This window comes from Erpetoichthys calabaricus, chromosome 18 (genome assembly GCF_900747795.2).
Source record: "Erpetoichthys calabaricus chromosome 18, fErpCal1.3, whole genome shotgun sequence".
Lineage (NCBI taxonomy): Eukaryota > Metazoa > Chordata > Cladistia > Polypteriformes > Polypteridae > Erpetoichthys > Erpetoichthys calabaricus.
This window is the reverse complement of record NC_041411.2, coordinates 47,749,736-47,766,399: the sequence shown is the minus strand read 5'-3', so window position 1 is coordinate 47,766,399 and position 16,664 is coordinate 47,749,736. Positions and strand designations below refer to the sequence as shown.

Sequence of the window (16,664 nt, the reverse complement as noted above, 5' to 3'; positions counted from 1 at the left end):
GCTCTTCAGAGAGCGGTGTGGGTGTGCACAACATCTGCACCAAGTGAAATCAGACCAGGTCAAAGAAAATGATCAGAGATCCCAGTCATGCCAACAACAGCCTCTTTTCTGTTAATCGTTTTTGATATTTATAAAGTCATGCTTTACTGTTATTGTCCTTGTATATTCTTCTTAACACTAGAATTTCTGAAGCCTACAAAAAAACTTGTAATCCCGGGTCCACTTAAATTCCTTCACACCTCTCCATCAGTGTCTTTTGTTTTGTAAATGTGTCAATTTACAGTTATATTCTTGAATAAAAGCGCACCTAAACAACTATACAACTCCAGGCACCTCACAGCCAAATAAACAGACTTGAGCTGGGAAAAATTTTTTTCCAACTTGTGCTCGGTCAAGGGGGAGATGGGATAGCAGGCTGCCTGCTGCTTGTGCTGATCGATGAATTTACAAAACAAAAGATGCTAATAGAGAGGTGCGATGGAATTTAAGGTTAGCCAGGATTACAAGTTTTTTCGTAGGCTTCAGGCATTCTAGTGTTAAAGGCACAACCATTGGAGTTGAGCAACTAAGCATTTCACTGCATAATGTATTATATGTATCATTTGTATGTGACAAATTTGGTTTGATTTGATTTGATTAGAATGTCAAAGCCCACATTGAAGGAACACAGTCTTCTAAGGAAGAAGAGCCTGCTGTGGCCTTTCTTATTTAGCTCCTCTGTGTTCCGAGATCAGTCCCACCCATTATCGATGTGGACTCCCATAAGGGGTGTACCACCTCTACATCCACTCCTTAAATAATAACAGGACTTAGAGGAAGTCAATAACCAGTTCCTTGGTCTTGCTGATGTTAAGGTGCAGAGAGTTCTCAAAGTTCTCCACCCGACTCCTCTACTGTGTCTCCTCCCCCTTATCAATACACCCCATAACTGCAGAATCGTCTGAGAATTGTTGTCATGATAATTCCACATAAAATGCCACATCTCTTATACTGCATGCCATTCTGGCATATCCGGATAGTAAAAAACATTACATCCCGAATGAGTACAGCTCATTATGTAAGACCACTGTACTATCAAAGCAGACCAGCAAATTCATCATTTTAGCACTTAGTGCCACCCTCTGCACTTGGAATTTGGACTTCCTTACCAACAGACCCCCACATGTGCACACTGGCAGAATCACATTCTTCATGTGAACAGCACATAAAAAAGAGAATGTTTTTACAATATCACATTAAATTGTTTAGGTTACTGCTTTGTAAAACACCTTTCAACACCATATCATAATAATGAAAAGGGCTATTAAAGTAAAAAGTGTTCTTTATAGTCTATAATTTGAGGTTTGTAATATAGAGAGGTGAATTGGATGAAAATAACTGTAATCACCGCATAAACGTGGACGTGAGCATGAAGAGCTGTATATCTACTTCTGTACAAGGGCCAAAAGCTAAAATCTGAAAATAGGTGCTTAGCCAAGAATTGTATTTCATGCATTTTAACTATCATGACACAAACTTTCAGTATGGCAGCACTTTGTCTTCTTCTTTCGGCTGCTCCTGTTAGGGGTCGCCACAGCAGATCATCATCTTCCATATCTTTCTGTTCTCTGCATCTTGTTCTGTTACACCCATCACCTGCATGTCCTCTCTCACCACATCCATAAACCTTCACTTAGGCCTTCCTCCTTTTCTCTGGCAGCTCTATCCTTAGCATTTTTCTCCCAATATACTCAGCATCTCTCCCCTGCACATGTCCAAACCAACGCAATCTCGGTTCTCTGACTTTGTCTCCCAACTGTACAACTTGAGTTGACCCTCTAATGTACTCAATTCTAATCCTATCCATCCTCGTCACAACCAATGCAAATCTTAGCATCTTTAACTCTGCTACCTCCAGCTCTGTCTCCTGCTTTCTGGTCAGTGCCACCGTCTCCGACCCATATACCATAGCTGGTCTCACTACCGTCCTGTAGACCTTCCCTTTCACTCTTGCCGATAACCGTCTGTCACAAATCACTCTTGACACTCTTCTCCACCCATTCCACCCAGCCTGCACTCTCTTTCTTACCTCTCTTCCACAATCCCCATTACTCTGTTCTGTTGATCCCAAGTATTTAAACTCATCCACCTTCACCAACTCTACTCCTTGCATCCTCACCATTCCACTGATCTCCCTCTCATTTACACACATGTATTCTGTCTTGTTCCTACTGACCTTCATTCCTCTCCTCTCTAGAGCATATATCCACCTCTCCAGGGTCTCCTCAACCTGCTTCCTATTATCGCTACAGATCACAATGTCATCAGCAAACATCATAGTCCACGGGGACTCCTGTCTAATCTCATCTGTCAACCTGTTCATCACCACTACAAATAAGAAAGGGATCAGAGCCAATCCCTGATGTAATCCCACCTCCACACTGAATGCATCCGTCACTCCTACCACTGTCACACTTCCTTCGTACATATCCTGTACAACTCTTACGTACTTCTCTGCCACTCCCGACTTCCTCATACAATACCACGGCTCCTCTCGAGGCACCCTGTTATATGCATTCTCCAGGTCCACAAAGACGCAATGCAAATCCTTCTGGCCTTCTCTGTACTTCTCCATCAATACACTCAGAGCAAACATCACATCTGTGGTGCTCCTTCTTGGCATGAAACCATACTGCTGCTCACTAATCATCACCTCACTTCTTAACCTAGCTTCCACTAATATTTCCATAATTTCATGCTGTGGCTCATCAATTTTATCCCCCTGTAGTTACTACAGTCCTGCACATCCCCCTTATTCTTAAATATTGGCACCAGTACACTTCTTCTCCACTCCTCAGGCATCCTCTCACTTTTAAAGATTCCATTAAACAATCTGGTTAAAAACTCCACTGCCATCTCTCCTAAACACCTCCATACTTCCACAGGTGTGTCATCTGGACCAACGGCCTTTCCATTCTTCATCCTCTTCATATCTGTCCTTGCTTCCTCCTTGCTAATCCGTTGCACTTCCTGATTCACTATCTCCACATCATCTACCCTCTTCTCTCTCTCGTTCTCATCATTCATCATCCTCTCAAAGTACTCTTTCCATCTGCTCAACACACTCTCCTCGCTTGTGAGTACATTTCAATTTTTATCCTTTATCACTCTAACCTGCTGCATATCTTTCCCAGCTCGGTCCCTTTGTCTAGCCAATCGATACAGGTCATTTTCTCCCTCCTTAGTGTCCAACCTCTCATACAACTCATCATATGCCTTTTCTGTAGCCTTTGCCACCTCTCTCTTCACCTTACACCTTATCTCCTTGTACTCTTGTCTACTTTCTGCATCTCTCGGACTATCCCACTTCCTCTTTGTCATCCTCTTCCTCTTGTCACACACATGCGAGTAGGAGGCAGCTGAAAGGCTTAAGTAATGGTAATACCACATCCGACCGGGGGTGGCAGGGTGCACTAACTGTCTTTCTCAGTTCCCTGCAGACCGTTCCCGAGAAATCCTGCCAGGTTCCGGCTCCCTTGATGATGTCACTTCCGGGTCCAGCTCCCTTGATGACATCACTTCCTATATGGGCCTTTAAAGCCGCCATCTTACCACCAAGAAATCAGTTCTGTTTTGGAATCGGTATTGCGAGCATCACTGTCAACTTGAAAAACCATTTGCAGCCAGGGATATTATACGGGTGGCTGCCCCAAACCTTTTTATGATGTCTGGTCTGTGTTTTTATCACACTCTGTATACTCTCCTGTACTTCCCCATTCCACCACCAGGTTTCCTTTTCCTCTTTCCTCTTTCCAGATGTCACGCCAAGCACCCTTCTTGCTGTCATCCTTGCTACTTCTGCTGTAGTTTCCCAACTGTCTGGTAACTCTTCACTACCACCCAGTGCCTGTCTCATCTTCTCCCTAAACTCAACCTTGCAGTCTTCCTTTTTCAACTTCCACCATTTGATCCTTGGCTCTGCCCTCACTCTCTTCCTCTTCTCAATCTCCGACTTCATCCTACAAACCACCATTCTATGCTGCAAAACTACACTTTCCACTGCCACCACTTTGCAGTCTTCAATCTCCTTCAGGTCAAGTCTTTTGCATAGAATGTAATCTATCTGTGTGCATCTTCCTCCACTCTTGTACGTAACCCTATGTTCCTCCCTCTTCTTAAAATACATATTCACTACAGCCATGTCCATCCTTTTGGCAAAATCCACTGTACTCTGACCTTCTTTATTCCTCTCCTTGATACCATACCTACCCATCACCTCCTCGTCTCCACTGTTCCTGTCACCAACATGTCCATTGAAATCCGCTCCAATCACCACTTTTTGTCCCTTGGGTACACTGTTCATCACTTCATCCAATTCACTCCAAAAATCTTTTTTCTCATCCATTGCACACCCAACTTGCGGGGCATATGCGCTAACAACATTCATCATCATCATGTCCTCCAATTTCCATCTTCATAATCATTACTCTGTCTGACACTCTTTTCACCTCCAAAACACTCTTGACATACTGTTCCTTCAGAATAACCCCTACTCCATTTCTCCTCCTATCCACATCATGATACAGTAGAACAATTTGAATCCACCTCCGATCCACCTGGCCTTACTCCCCTTCCATTTAGTCTCTTGCACGTACAATATATCAACCTTCCTTCTCTCCATTATCTGCTAACTCTCTCCCCTTACCAGTCATACTGCCAACGTTCAAAGTTCCTACCCTCAGTTCCACACTCTTTACCTTCCTCCTCTCCTCCTGCCTCCAGATACGTCTCCCCCCTCTTCTTCTCCTTCTCCTTCTTCTTCAGCCAACAGTAGCCCAATTTCCACCAGCACCCTGTTGGCTAACAGTACTGGTAGCGATTGTTGTTAACCCAGGGCTCGACCGATCCAGTATGGAAATTTGTATTGTTGCCCGCATATTGATTTGGCAAAATTTTACACCGGATGCCCTTCCTGACGTAACCCTCCCCATTTATCCGAGCTTGAGACCGGCACGAAGAAACACACTGGTTTGTGCATCCCCTGTGGCTGGGTTCAATATGGTAGCACTAATCATAACCAAAACATATTGTTCAAAGCTTTTGGCAAGCAAGTCATAAAAAGGGAGAATTTGTATCACAAAGGCTGGTCATGCATGATTCTAGCACTGGGGTTGACTCGTCTAAAATGAAATTAAGTGGTCTGGAGGTGACAGGAAATTAGCGACACAATAAAAAAAATAAAAAAAAATGGTATGGCTATAGGAGAGTTGCACCTCATGTTCAAGTGTGTAAAGAAAGTGACTGAGAATGCAACTGCATTAGCTTGTCACGCACATGGGTGTAAATGAGATCCCAGCTTGGCCATCTCACGCATCTAGATTGTCCAAAAGAACATCAAATTGAGATCTGAAGGTTCCTAAAGTTTTAGTCTCCATCACATTACTTGGTAATTTATTCCATGTGCCTGTAGTTCTTCATGTGAAGAAAAAATTGCTTGATGTTAACACAAAATGTAATGTTCCAGACTGAAATGCAATAAGTTCTGCTGTTATCTAGAGGTGGTAGCACTTCCAGATCAGCACTAAATCGTGTGCACTGTAATTAAAGGCATATATATTATACACAAAAAACAAACAAGGATTAAAGAAGACTAAAACAAGAGATGAAACCCTAGCAAAACTATGATAACTCTTCTCTGGCAGGTTGAAAGTGTAATGAGAAACTGGGGGCAACTTTTAGAAGTTTGGGAGGCTGATGTCTCTCGCAGAGAAAATAATTTGATTAATATTTTGAAGTCTGTGTAATTTTGGGTTGTGGGACGCCAATCCCAGCTTCAGTGTTCACAAAGCAGGTTCCAACCTTGAACAGGGCACCAACCAACAAGAACACCACAATCACACTTCCAAAAGCCTAACATACCATCTTTGTGATGTGGGAGGAAAATCAGAGTAACCAGAAGGAAAGCCTCACAGACCGGGAAAACATGCAGACTCCACACACAAAGGATTTGTATCCAGTGCAGCAGATGGGTCAGTCGAATCTGAACATCTATTTGACAGAGCACTCTAAAGTGTCCTAGCAGGTCTGTGGGACCTTGAGGGTTTATTGTCTTCATATTTATTTTATTTAGCATTTGTTTCAATTTCCCATAGGCACAATGAGCATGTAATGTATGTTATTTTAGAACAGATGTGTGTTTTATTATGTCTTTGTTACTGATTTCCTTTGTTCTGCTTTTCATTTAGCAATGTATTCATCATTCTAAGCCATGCTATAAATTATAAAAATATTAAACGTATACACTTATACTGTAAAGAGAAATATCATTGCTTTTAATATTACAGTCCCCTGCACCACTCATTTAAACTCTTACCTTAACAGCCTTCATTTTTCTGCCCAACATCCTTTCCATTTCTTCTCCAAATTTCTTTACTAATTCCAAACCATCCACTTCTTCAATCTTTATTGTTGGTTCAACATCCTTGTATTTCTGAAAGAAATTAAAAAACAAAAACACATATGTGAATCACAAACATCTGAACTATTTCTAATATTGATCTTTTCATGACAGGAGAGCACGTACTTTACAGCAAGTTAGAGATATTATGATGTCTGCTGCATGCAACAATACATTATTTCCCCAGATAACAAAAGGAAACACGAGCAAAATTAAATTTCAAAGATCTCTACTGTGTAATGACTTAGAGGTAAGTAAGAAGAAATCATAGTGGTATTGCTGTACGTCTTTGAAGTACATGTCTCACTGTTATCCGTTTGTCTTCTTTATGATTTAAAGTAAATATACAAAAAAATCACCAGATAACATGCAGGGACATACTTACAAGCCAACAAGAAAACTTTGAACCATTGTTTAATTGTATAGATATTTAAATTTCATTACAAAGTTACTACACAGTTAATTAGATAGATAGATAGATAGATAGATAGATAGATAGATAGATAGATAGATAGATAGATAGATAGATAGATAGATAGATAGATAGATAGATAGATAGATAGAGTTAGGTCCATAAATATTTGGACAGAGACAACTTTTTTCTAATTTTGGTTCTGTACATTACCACAATTAATTTTAAATGAAACAACTCAGATGCAGTTGAAGTGCTGACTTCCAGCTTTAATTCAGTGGGGTGAACAAAACGATTTCATAAAAATGTGAGGCAACTAAAGCATTTTTTGAACACAATCCCTTCATTTCAGGGGCTCAAAAGTCCATCCATCCATTTTCCAACCCGCTGAATCCGAACACAGGGGTCTGCTGGAGCCAATCCCAGCCAACACAGGGCACAAGACAGGAACCAATCCCGGGCAGGGTGCCAACCCACCGCAGGACACACACAAACCAAGCACACACGGGCCAATTTAGAATCACCAATCCACCTAACCCACATGTCTTTGGACTGTGGGAGGAAACCGAAGCACCCAGAGGAAACCCACGCAGACACGGGGAGAACATGCAAACTCCATGCAGGAAGGACCCGGGAAGCGAACCCAGGTCCCCAGGTCTCCCAACTGCGAGGCAGCAGCGCTACCCACTGCGCCACCATGCCGCCCGGGCTCAAAAGTAATTGGACAAATTAAATAACTGGAAATAAGATGTTCTTGGTTGAAAACCCTTTGCTGGTAATGACAGCCTGAAGTCTTGAACTCATGGACATCACCAGATGCTGGGGTTCCTCCTTTTAAATGCTCTGCCAGCCCTTTACTGCTGCGGCTTTCAGTTGCTGTTTGTTTGTGGGCCTTTCTGTCTGAAGTTTAGTCTTCAACAAGTGAAATGCATGCTCAATTGGGTTAAGATCAGGTGACTGACTTGGACATTCAAGACGTTTCCACTTCTTTGCTTTAATAAACTCCTGGGTTGCTTTGGCTGTATGTTTTGGGTCATTGTCCATCTGTATCATGAAACGCCGCCCAATCAATTTGACTGCATTTAGCTGGATTTGAGCAGACAGTATGTCTCTGAACACCTCAGAATTCATTCGGCTGCTTCTGTCTTGTGTTACATCATCAATAAACACTAGTGTCCCAGTGCCACTGGCAGCCATGCACGCCCAAGCCATCACACTGCCTCCACCGTGTTTTACAGATGATGTGGTATGCTTTGGATAATGAGCTGTTCCACGCCTTCTCCATACTTTTTTCTTGCCATCATTCTGGTAGAGGTTGATCTTGGTTTCATCTGTCCAAAGAATGTTTTTCCAAAACTGTGCTGGCTTTTTTAGATGTTCTTTAGCAAAGTCCAATCTAGCCTTTCTATTCTTCAGGCTTATGAGTGGCTTGCACCTTGCAGTGCACCCTCAGTATTTACTTTCATGCAGTCTTCTCTTTATGGTAGACTTGGATATCGATACGCCTACCCCCTGGAGAGTGTTGTTCACTTGGTTGGCTGTTGTGCAGGGGTTTCTCTTCACCATGGAAATGATTCTGCGATCATCCACCACTGTTGTCTTCCATGGACGTCCAGGTCTTTTTGCGTTGCTGAGTTCACCAGTGCTTGCTTTCTTTCTCAGGATGTACCAAACTGTAGATTTTGCCACTCGTAATATTGTAGCAATTTCTCGGATGGGTTTTTTCTGTTTTCACAGCTTAAGGATGGCTTCTTTCACCTGCATGGAGAGCTCCTTTGACCGCATGTTGTCTGTTCACAGCAAAATCTTCCACATGCAAGCACCACACCTCAAATCAACTCCAGGCCTTTTATCTGCTTAATTGATAATGACGTAACGACGGACTTGCCCACACCTGGCCATGAAATAGCCTTTGAGTCAATTGTCCAATTACTTTTGAGCCCCTGAAATGAAGGGATTGTGTTCAAAAAATTCTTTAGTTGCCTCACATTTTTATGCAATCGTTTTGCTCACCCCACTGAATTAAAGCTGAAAGTCTGCACTTCAACTGCATCTGAGTTGTTTCATTTAAAGTTCATTGTGGTAATGTACATAACCAAAATTAGAAAAAAGTTGTCTCTGTCCAAATATTTATGGACCTAACTGTAGATAGATAGATCTTTATTGTCATTGTCACTTTTACAAAGGAACAATGAAATTGAAGGTGCAGTCGACTCAGTGTGAGGCATAAGAGTTAAAAAGAGAGAATATAATAACAAACTGAATAGTAATAAAAGTACTTTACAAAATATACAAATTACACTTGTCATATATACAAATTGCACTGGTTGACTTAAGGTCTATATTGCACATTGGGTGAATGATATGGAGCAGTTTTATTTGAATTCAGGGTCATGATTGCTTTTGGATAAAAGCTGTTTTTAAGGCGGTTTGTCCTGGTTTTCATTGCTCTGTATCTGTTGCCCAATGGCAAAAGCTGGAAGAGGCAATAACCGGGATGTGATGAATCCTGTGAAATGTCTATTGCTTTTTTGCGGCATTGGGAGGTGTAGATTTGTTCCAGAGTGGGGAGGGTACAGCCAATTGTTCTCTCCGCTGTCCTGATGACCCTGTGGAGTGCTTTTCTTTCTGAGGAAGTGCAGCTGCCGTACCACACACACAGTCCATACGTGAGCACACTCTTGATGGAACAGTGATAAAAGGCAAGGAGCAGATTTCTGGGGAGATGGTTCTTTTTGAGGATTCTCAGAAAATACAGTCTCTGCTGCGCCTTCTTCAGCAGCTCATTGGTGTTGGCGCTCCAGGTCAGGTCATCCTCCAGCTCAATGCCCAATTCAGTTCAGGGTTCACACTCAAGGTTAGGGAGCAATCCTGAAGTAGACACAAGTCCATCGCAGACACCACAGAAGTGAGAGACAAAGCATGGTGCACAGAGAAATACTGATGCCAGCAAAGATTCAATAGCCTGAAAGAGAGTAGGATATGCACAAAAATACACGCACAGTTCTTCTTTGGAAGAAAACGTGACCCACTCTTTGTCCTTCTCAAAACCTGTGGAAAATTCTCTAATCTTGGAACAAAAAGATTTGTCGTCCCTCTAATGTAAGCAGATTGTTTCAACTGTTACCGTATATGAGGTTGCATGCCTTTTTCCACACAGTCTCTTCTTTATGATGTCTGACGCTATTTTTATTGAAGATTAATTCTAAGTGAACAAAACTGATGTTATTCAAGGAGCAACAGAAACCCAGCAATATCAGATGAACCCAAAGTGAAGACTCTAGATCCGATTGTTATGAATTTGCTCTCCCTGCAAGTAGACCAAAAGGTGGAAGCAAAATGGAGCAGAAAAGATCAGGGTCTAAAAACCCTAGGAATAATGACACAAGACAAATGAACTGAGAGAACATAGCCAAAGATATCAACTGGGGTCTGAAATTAAGAGAAACACACAAACAGAAGTCCTAAAATTTTCATGGAAGAAACTTATAGCTTCCACTAAGTCTAATATAATAAGTTATATAAGATCCCATTCATGGACATCAGAATCTGTGCACTGCAAGGCAATAATGACACAATATGTCACATGCATTGACATAGCACATGACCTTTTCCTTTAATTGTTTTTTTTTTTCAATCAGTTAATATTTTTTATTTTGGTAATTAAGAATTATAAGGCATCACATATATCACCACCTTCCAGGCCCTGAGAAGGTAAGCAATACCAACGTTGGGACAAGAGAGGGTGCTGGCACAAACTTTTCCTTCTCTCCACTGCAGTTCAGAGAAGACATTGAAGGAAAACACATAGCCCACATCGCCCAGAGAGGAGGTTAGGAGCACCCGCTGATACAGCGCATTGCTGCACCCACCACATGACAAACCCCCTCAGGATCCCAGATTAGGACCCGAGTGCAGCCATGCAACGGGTGACACCTCAGCACCACACTAGTTCAGATGGAGTGGAACAGTGTGAGGTTTTTTTTTTTATGGTGGCTGGGGTGCCAGTTCTGCCACCAACCCTCAGGTTTTCCCTGCAGGGCTGGAGGGCCTACATGCAGGGCTGGATGCAGATTAACGTCACACCCAGGACAGAGCAATGGCAGGTTAAGGGCCTTGCTTAAGGGCCAAACGAAGTAGAGTCACTTTTGGCATTTATGGGATTCGAACCGGCAACCTACCAGTGCAAATCCTTAGCCTCAGAGCCACCACTCCACCCAGAAAAACAGGCAGTCCCCAGAAGGAGGTGTTCATTTTGGACCTGAACCTCATTGGTGACAGAGCTCCCACTGAAGTGCTGTACCTTTGGGCTCTTGAAAGCCATTCTATTCTGAGTGCCGAGGGCACTATACTTTCTATTTTTTAATTGTGTAGTTAAAAGGGGTTGCCTGGTTGGCACCCCAGTATTGCAACTGGCATCCTTGGTCTGTTTCACCTGATCACAAAGAATAATTGTACAAGCAAAACTATACAGCAAAATGCAAAATACAAATGAATTTTATCGGCACAGTCTGACTACCCCACCTCACCTCCTGCAACTTCTTTGTCTGAAGCAGAGCACACTGGCTGAGCAAAGGACACGTCACAGACGGATCGGTTAGTTTAATAAACACTGTGTAGGTGATGAGTTAAAACCGTTCACTTAAACAAAGGCAAACCTTACTTAAATTATCTCTGGGAGGCAGCTTAAGGGCTCTGGTGATAGTAATTACCCAGCATTCCAGGGGCTGGTGATGTATTCTAATGCCTTCACTCTCCTCCCTGCACAGAAAGGAAGACTGACAGCTGCTCCACCGCTGACATCACTTCCATTTTCTGCCTTAATGGAGTCACCCCTTCCTGCTGAGTCAGCATATAAACCCAGAACGGGCCATTTGCTCCAGTTCAGTTCTGAGCTCCCATCTGAAAAGATGTGCTTGTTACATGGCTTTGTTATTTTCAACTTTTCAGTTATGCCCAAATCACCTAGGTGTGTCTCCTCTTTTGCAATATTTATTATTAGAAGTAGAATAGTTAAGCATAATATTTACTCCTTTATTTGTACTTATAGTCATTTTGGCAACAATCTTTTTAACTTTTACTCAAGTACACTTGTAAACAAAAAATGTACTTTTACTGTGTTACTAGTCAATTTTTTTATTCAATTCACAAATTGTTTGCTCCACTAAGAGTTTGAAAGAACTCCTTGCCATCAGCTGTCTTATTTGTTGGACTTCACTGGTCATTTTAGCCCTCAGTCAATTTCCCCTTTTAGTGCTGATAGCAAATACCGAAGCCTCATCAATTTCCAATGATGTATTCTGTGGATTTCATTTTCTGATAATTTGTTGTGATGTCTCGCTAGCTGTCAACAACTCACAAGTTTGGCCAAGCTGTAAGGGTAAGTCTACATGTTTTTTTTCTGGAAGATGCATCTAAGTATTTAAAAACCTAGAGTCATGGGCCTGGTCTCAGACTGAATGTTTAGGCTAAAAAATTAACAATAATAGTCCGGGTGTTTCTGCATTAAACATTGCATAAGTTGACATAAATAAAAATAGCAAGCATCCCAAGACAGTTATCCAATTTATTATCATATGTGCAATGAAATTATTTATATAGAAAAGTACGGAAATTGTGCTTGTATTGAGTGCTGTAAGCCTGTTTCTCGCTGAGGGACGGAGTCTAGTTGGCCCTGCAGTGTTCTCTAGACCTGTGGTCGTGTGTGAAATCCGAACTTTGGCTGTGCCCTTGGAAGGCATTCTAAGGAAGACAACAAAGAAGCACAAAAAACCAGCAGAGCTCTGTCAAACTTACACTTCTCCTTGGTCTCTTTCTCTGTTGCAGGCTATTTCTTATATTGCTACTCTATGAAATACAATGCCTGCTCGGAGTAGAGGATGAGAGCGTGACAGAAGGAGAGTTAGAGTAGAAGTAAAAGATGATACCATCTGCTAGAAAGTCAGACAGAGGGCTCTGTGATCGGAACTGTCTTACTGATAAGGCCACACAAAATGGCTGAAAGAAAGCCCTGCAGAGAGTGCATGCCGCAAACACATGCGCAGGCTGACAGAGTGCAACGGATATGCGCAGACTATAAAATCCTTAACAGTAACACAGTTACTGGTCACATAATCGGGCTATTTATGAAGAAATCCGTTTCTGTTAATCAGGTTTCTCAGAGGGCAATAACGCGATTTCTCTAATCAGAATAAGGATTTACATGGCATCATAGAAATCAGGTTTCTGTCAATAATTGGGTTATTGAAGTGCATGTGAACACGTCCCTTACCGTTTTTTACCCCATATTCTCCTTTTTGTTGTCCTCTTGTGGCTCTGCTGGCACCACTTTTCCTTCCCTGTCCTATCGACCATTATCCCCAAGGCTAGGGCATGTTATGGATTTGTATTTCTTTATGCATACTTTATGTATACTTTACTTATATGGGTTGGGAAAAAGTAGATTTATAGTTGTTCATACGGAAAAAGACATGCAGGTTATTATTACAATATCTTTATTAACTGAACAGCTTTATTAACTGAACAGCTTTATTAACTCAAAAGAATGTCACAATGTCACAGTGTACTTAGGTACAAATGCTCAAATTGCCGGCCTTTGTTATTTATACATTCTTGTAGTTTACTTACAAATAACAATAATAATAAGAAGAAAGCAAATAATACAAATAAATAGTACAATCTACTCTCTATATATAAAATCCTAAGCCTAAAATTGCAACGATTTTGTGCAACGATTTTATGTGACATTTTTATGTGACGTTTTTTGTAAATGCTTTTATCGGACTTATTTTAAGACCTGCATATATATGTTTGGTATCATTCATTTCAGAATTTATCGAACTTTAATGTGACGTTGTTAGATTTTCAGATTCTTATTCTGTTTTTAAATTATAAACTAAAATATCAAGAACTCACGTCCCGCGAGACTAGACTTTGTGCCAACAGATTTAACCACTCCCGGGGCCGGAAATAAAAAACAAAGAGTAGGACAGCTGCTGTACAGGCTTTTAAATGTTTGAAGCACCGCCTGAGATGCAAAGCACATGGCATAGCAGCAGCAGCAAGCCAGCAGCTGATCGAGCAAAGAGGAGGTAAAAAAATAAAACTGTATTTGTTTCTCATTGTATCACCGTTTAAGAGGGTGTTTCGGAGGAGTGACTGTGTCTCCTTGGGGTGCGTTCAGCCCTCCTCTTCACAATGCGAGCGGCAGAGACATGAAGTGGCTGACGCTTACCGCAGCCCAGGGTGGTTGACGAGTGAAGTGAGCAGGGGAGAACCCCCTAGTAAATAAATAAATAAATAAATAATAATACAAGAATAAACTCTCTGTTTTGCATACTCACAACTGTAAACCTGCGTCTGCTCACTCCTGTATATTCTTTGTATATGTTATCACATGCATGCGCTTCTGAGGCAGCTTAAGGGTTCTGGTGATGATAATTACCTGCCGAACCAGGGGATGGCACTGTTTACTAATGCCTTCTCCTCTCCTCCCCCTGAAGAACAGAAGACTGGCAGCCACTCCATCTCTGACTTCACTTCTGTGTCTGTCCACCTGGACCCTCACCTTCCTAGCACATGAACTTCTAACCAGAAAACCGTCCATCTTGTGTCAGTTCTGTTATGAACATTTCCAAAATTATTGCGTGTTTTTGCAATTATACGGTGTCACCAAGGTGGTGCCCCAGCTCTTTATCATTGTTTCTGTACTATTTTACAATGTATTGTTTTAACACAGCTGTTTTTTTGGTTTATTTAGTTCAATAAAAATGTGACCACAAAAAAAAAGATGCGTCATCATTTTTAAAGGTATCCATAAGTGTTATGCATGCCAAACTTAGTGAAAGTTTAATAATGTCTTGAAGAGGTTGTGATTTTCCTTTTAACAAGTGCATGTAGGCGACACGGTGGCGCAGTGGGTAGCGCTACTGCCTCACAGTTAGGAGACCCGGGTTCGCTTCCCGGGTCCTCCCTGTGTGGAGTTTGCATGTTCTCCCTGTGTCTGCGTGGGTTTCCTCCGAAAGACATTCAGGTAAAGTGCACTGGCCATCCTAAATTGTGCTTGGTTTGTGTATGTGCCCTACGGTGGGCTGGTGCCCTGTGTTGGCTGGGATTGGCTCCAGCAGACCCCCGTGACCCTGTAGTTAGGATATAGCGGGTTGGATAATGGATGGACAAGTGCATGTATATATTTTTCTTTCCTAAATGTATGGTTTGTGTTGTTTGAACTGAACTGAACAGAAGTTAGCCAGAATCGATTGACCATCAGTGGTCATCTGGAATGCTAAAACAAAACCGGTGCTCTAATACTTTTGAAACTGAAATTACAATAGAAGTTCTGGCTCACCTTTTCTTATTACAGACTTAAGAAATCCCTTGTATGCAAATAAGCCTCTTGTAGAAAAGAAATGTGAATCGTAAGATCACTGACATGAGTTAACAGATAATTTAATTCTACTTCATGATTCATTCCCTTGATCAAGTCCAGTAAGCAGCCAATTCTTCAAAAGTAACATAATTGCTTATTTTGTTATTGCAAATTTTAAAAACATTCTGCTTATTAAACTAGTACAATGTTTGTCCATGGCAAGACTGATAACATACAAAGTAAAAAGGATTTAAAATGAATTTCTCATCCCCCACTGTATCACTGGTGAATACCAATATTGTCGCTTTTTGCCCTTCTTAATGAGTCCAATGTTAATAAAACGGGATGTGTCACCTAGACTGACACCAGATTTATATCAATTGTCAATGAACGCATTGGTATAAAAGTGTGACTCACCTTGTAGATCAGAGCGTCTGAGGTGTGCTGTAAGAGCCATTCCGCCTGACTTAATGTTAATGTCACATACATAGAATACGTAGACAATGAATGTGAAGTTCAGCCTCATCCTCTAGCATGTACATGGAACACCCTTGCTCCTGTTACAGTTCTAATGTAATTGCAAATTAAGTTCTGACTCTTTGATTGCAAATAGCAAGGTATAAAGGCATACTGTACAATTTTATGTTTAGTGTCATAGTAATGTCAAACATTAATAAAGTTATATACGAGTACTCCATTTTAGACCTCTAGTCTCAGCAGAAAGTGGTATAAATGGCCTGGTTCAATAGGGGCGGTAATGGAAAGTGCCATAAACGTTACAAAAGGGTGCAAAGCTTCCAAAAAGCCCCACAAAACTGGTCAAGACATTCACTAGCCTGCCTAGACATGACCTTTCTCCAGACACCCAGCCCCCAACTACTACAGGCAGGTGTCACTCTGCAAAGACATAAAATGGGGCCCTAGCTTTTAAAATTCATAATATACTTTTAATGCACCAAAATATACAAAATGCCTTTCAAGGGAGAGAAACTATCAAACCTCTGGCTTGATAAGACTTCACAAAGCAAACAATCTATAAATTAAGAATTTATCAAATAATCAAAAAAGAAGAGAAAGAGGATTTCCAATGCAGAATCCAGAAATCAGTAATCATAAAAAACAGAAGTGATGAACCCAAAAACAAGAAAACTGAAACGCTTAAAAATGTGCACTCTTCATACGTCAATGCATTTCTGAACTCCCGAGGCTCACATATAAGGACTGAAGGTGGCATCAGTGACATCAGGGTGTCCCCTCCTCTTGGGGTTTTACCCACAAAATACAAGGAACATATACAGCTGCAGACGCCTTCAGCCAACTCCCATCCCGCCTGCCCTTATCGGCATTGGCATCGAGTCAGCCCTCCATCTTCCCATACGCTCCAGCAGCACTTCAACGTTCAAGGGACTATTAGATCACGTTTTAATAAAAGGTTGTCTCAGCAGTTA

General features: G+C 41.5%; 1 protein-coding gene across 1 annotated transcript in view; it reads right to left on the bottom strand.

The window, feature by feature from the left end:
• The window catches only part of cacna2d4a (calcium channel, voltage-dependent, alpha 2/delta subunit 4a), a 791,862-nt gene that overhangs the window by 624,844 nt on the left and 150,354 nt on the right, over nucleotides 1-16,664 (bottom strand). Inside the window, exon 3 of the mRNA XM_051921543.1 lies at nucleotides 6,353-6,469. Coding sequence (XP_051777503.1) covers nucleotides 6,353-6,469 — 117 coding nt within the window. The remainder of the gene's footprint in view (nucleotides 1-6,352; nucleotides 6,470-16,664) is intronic.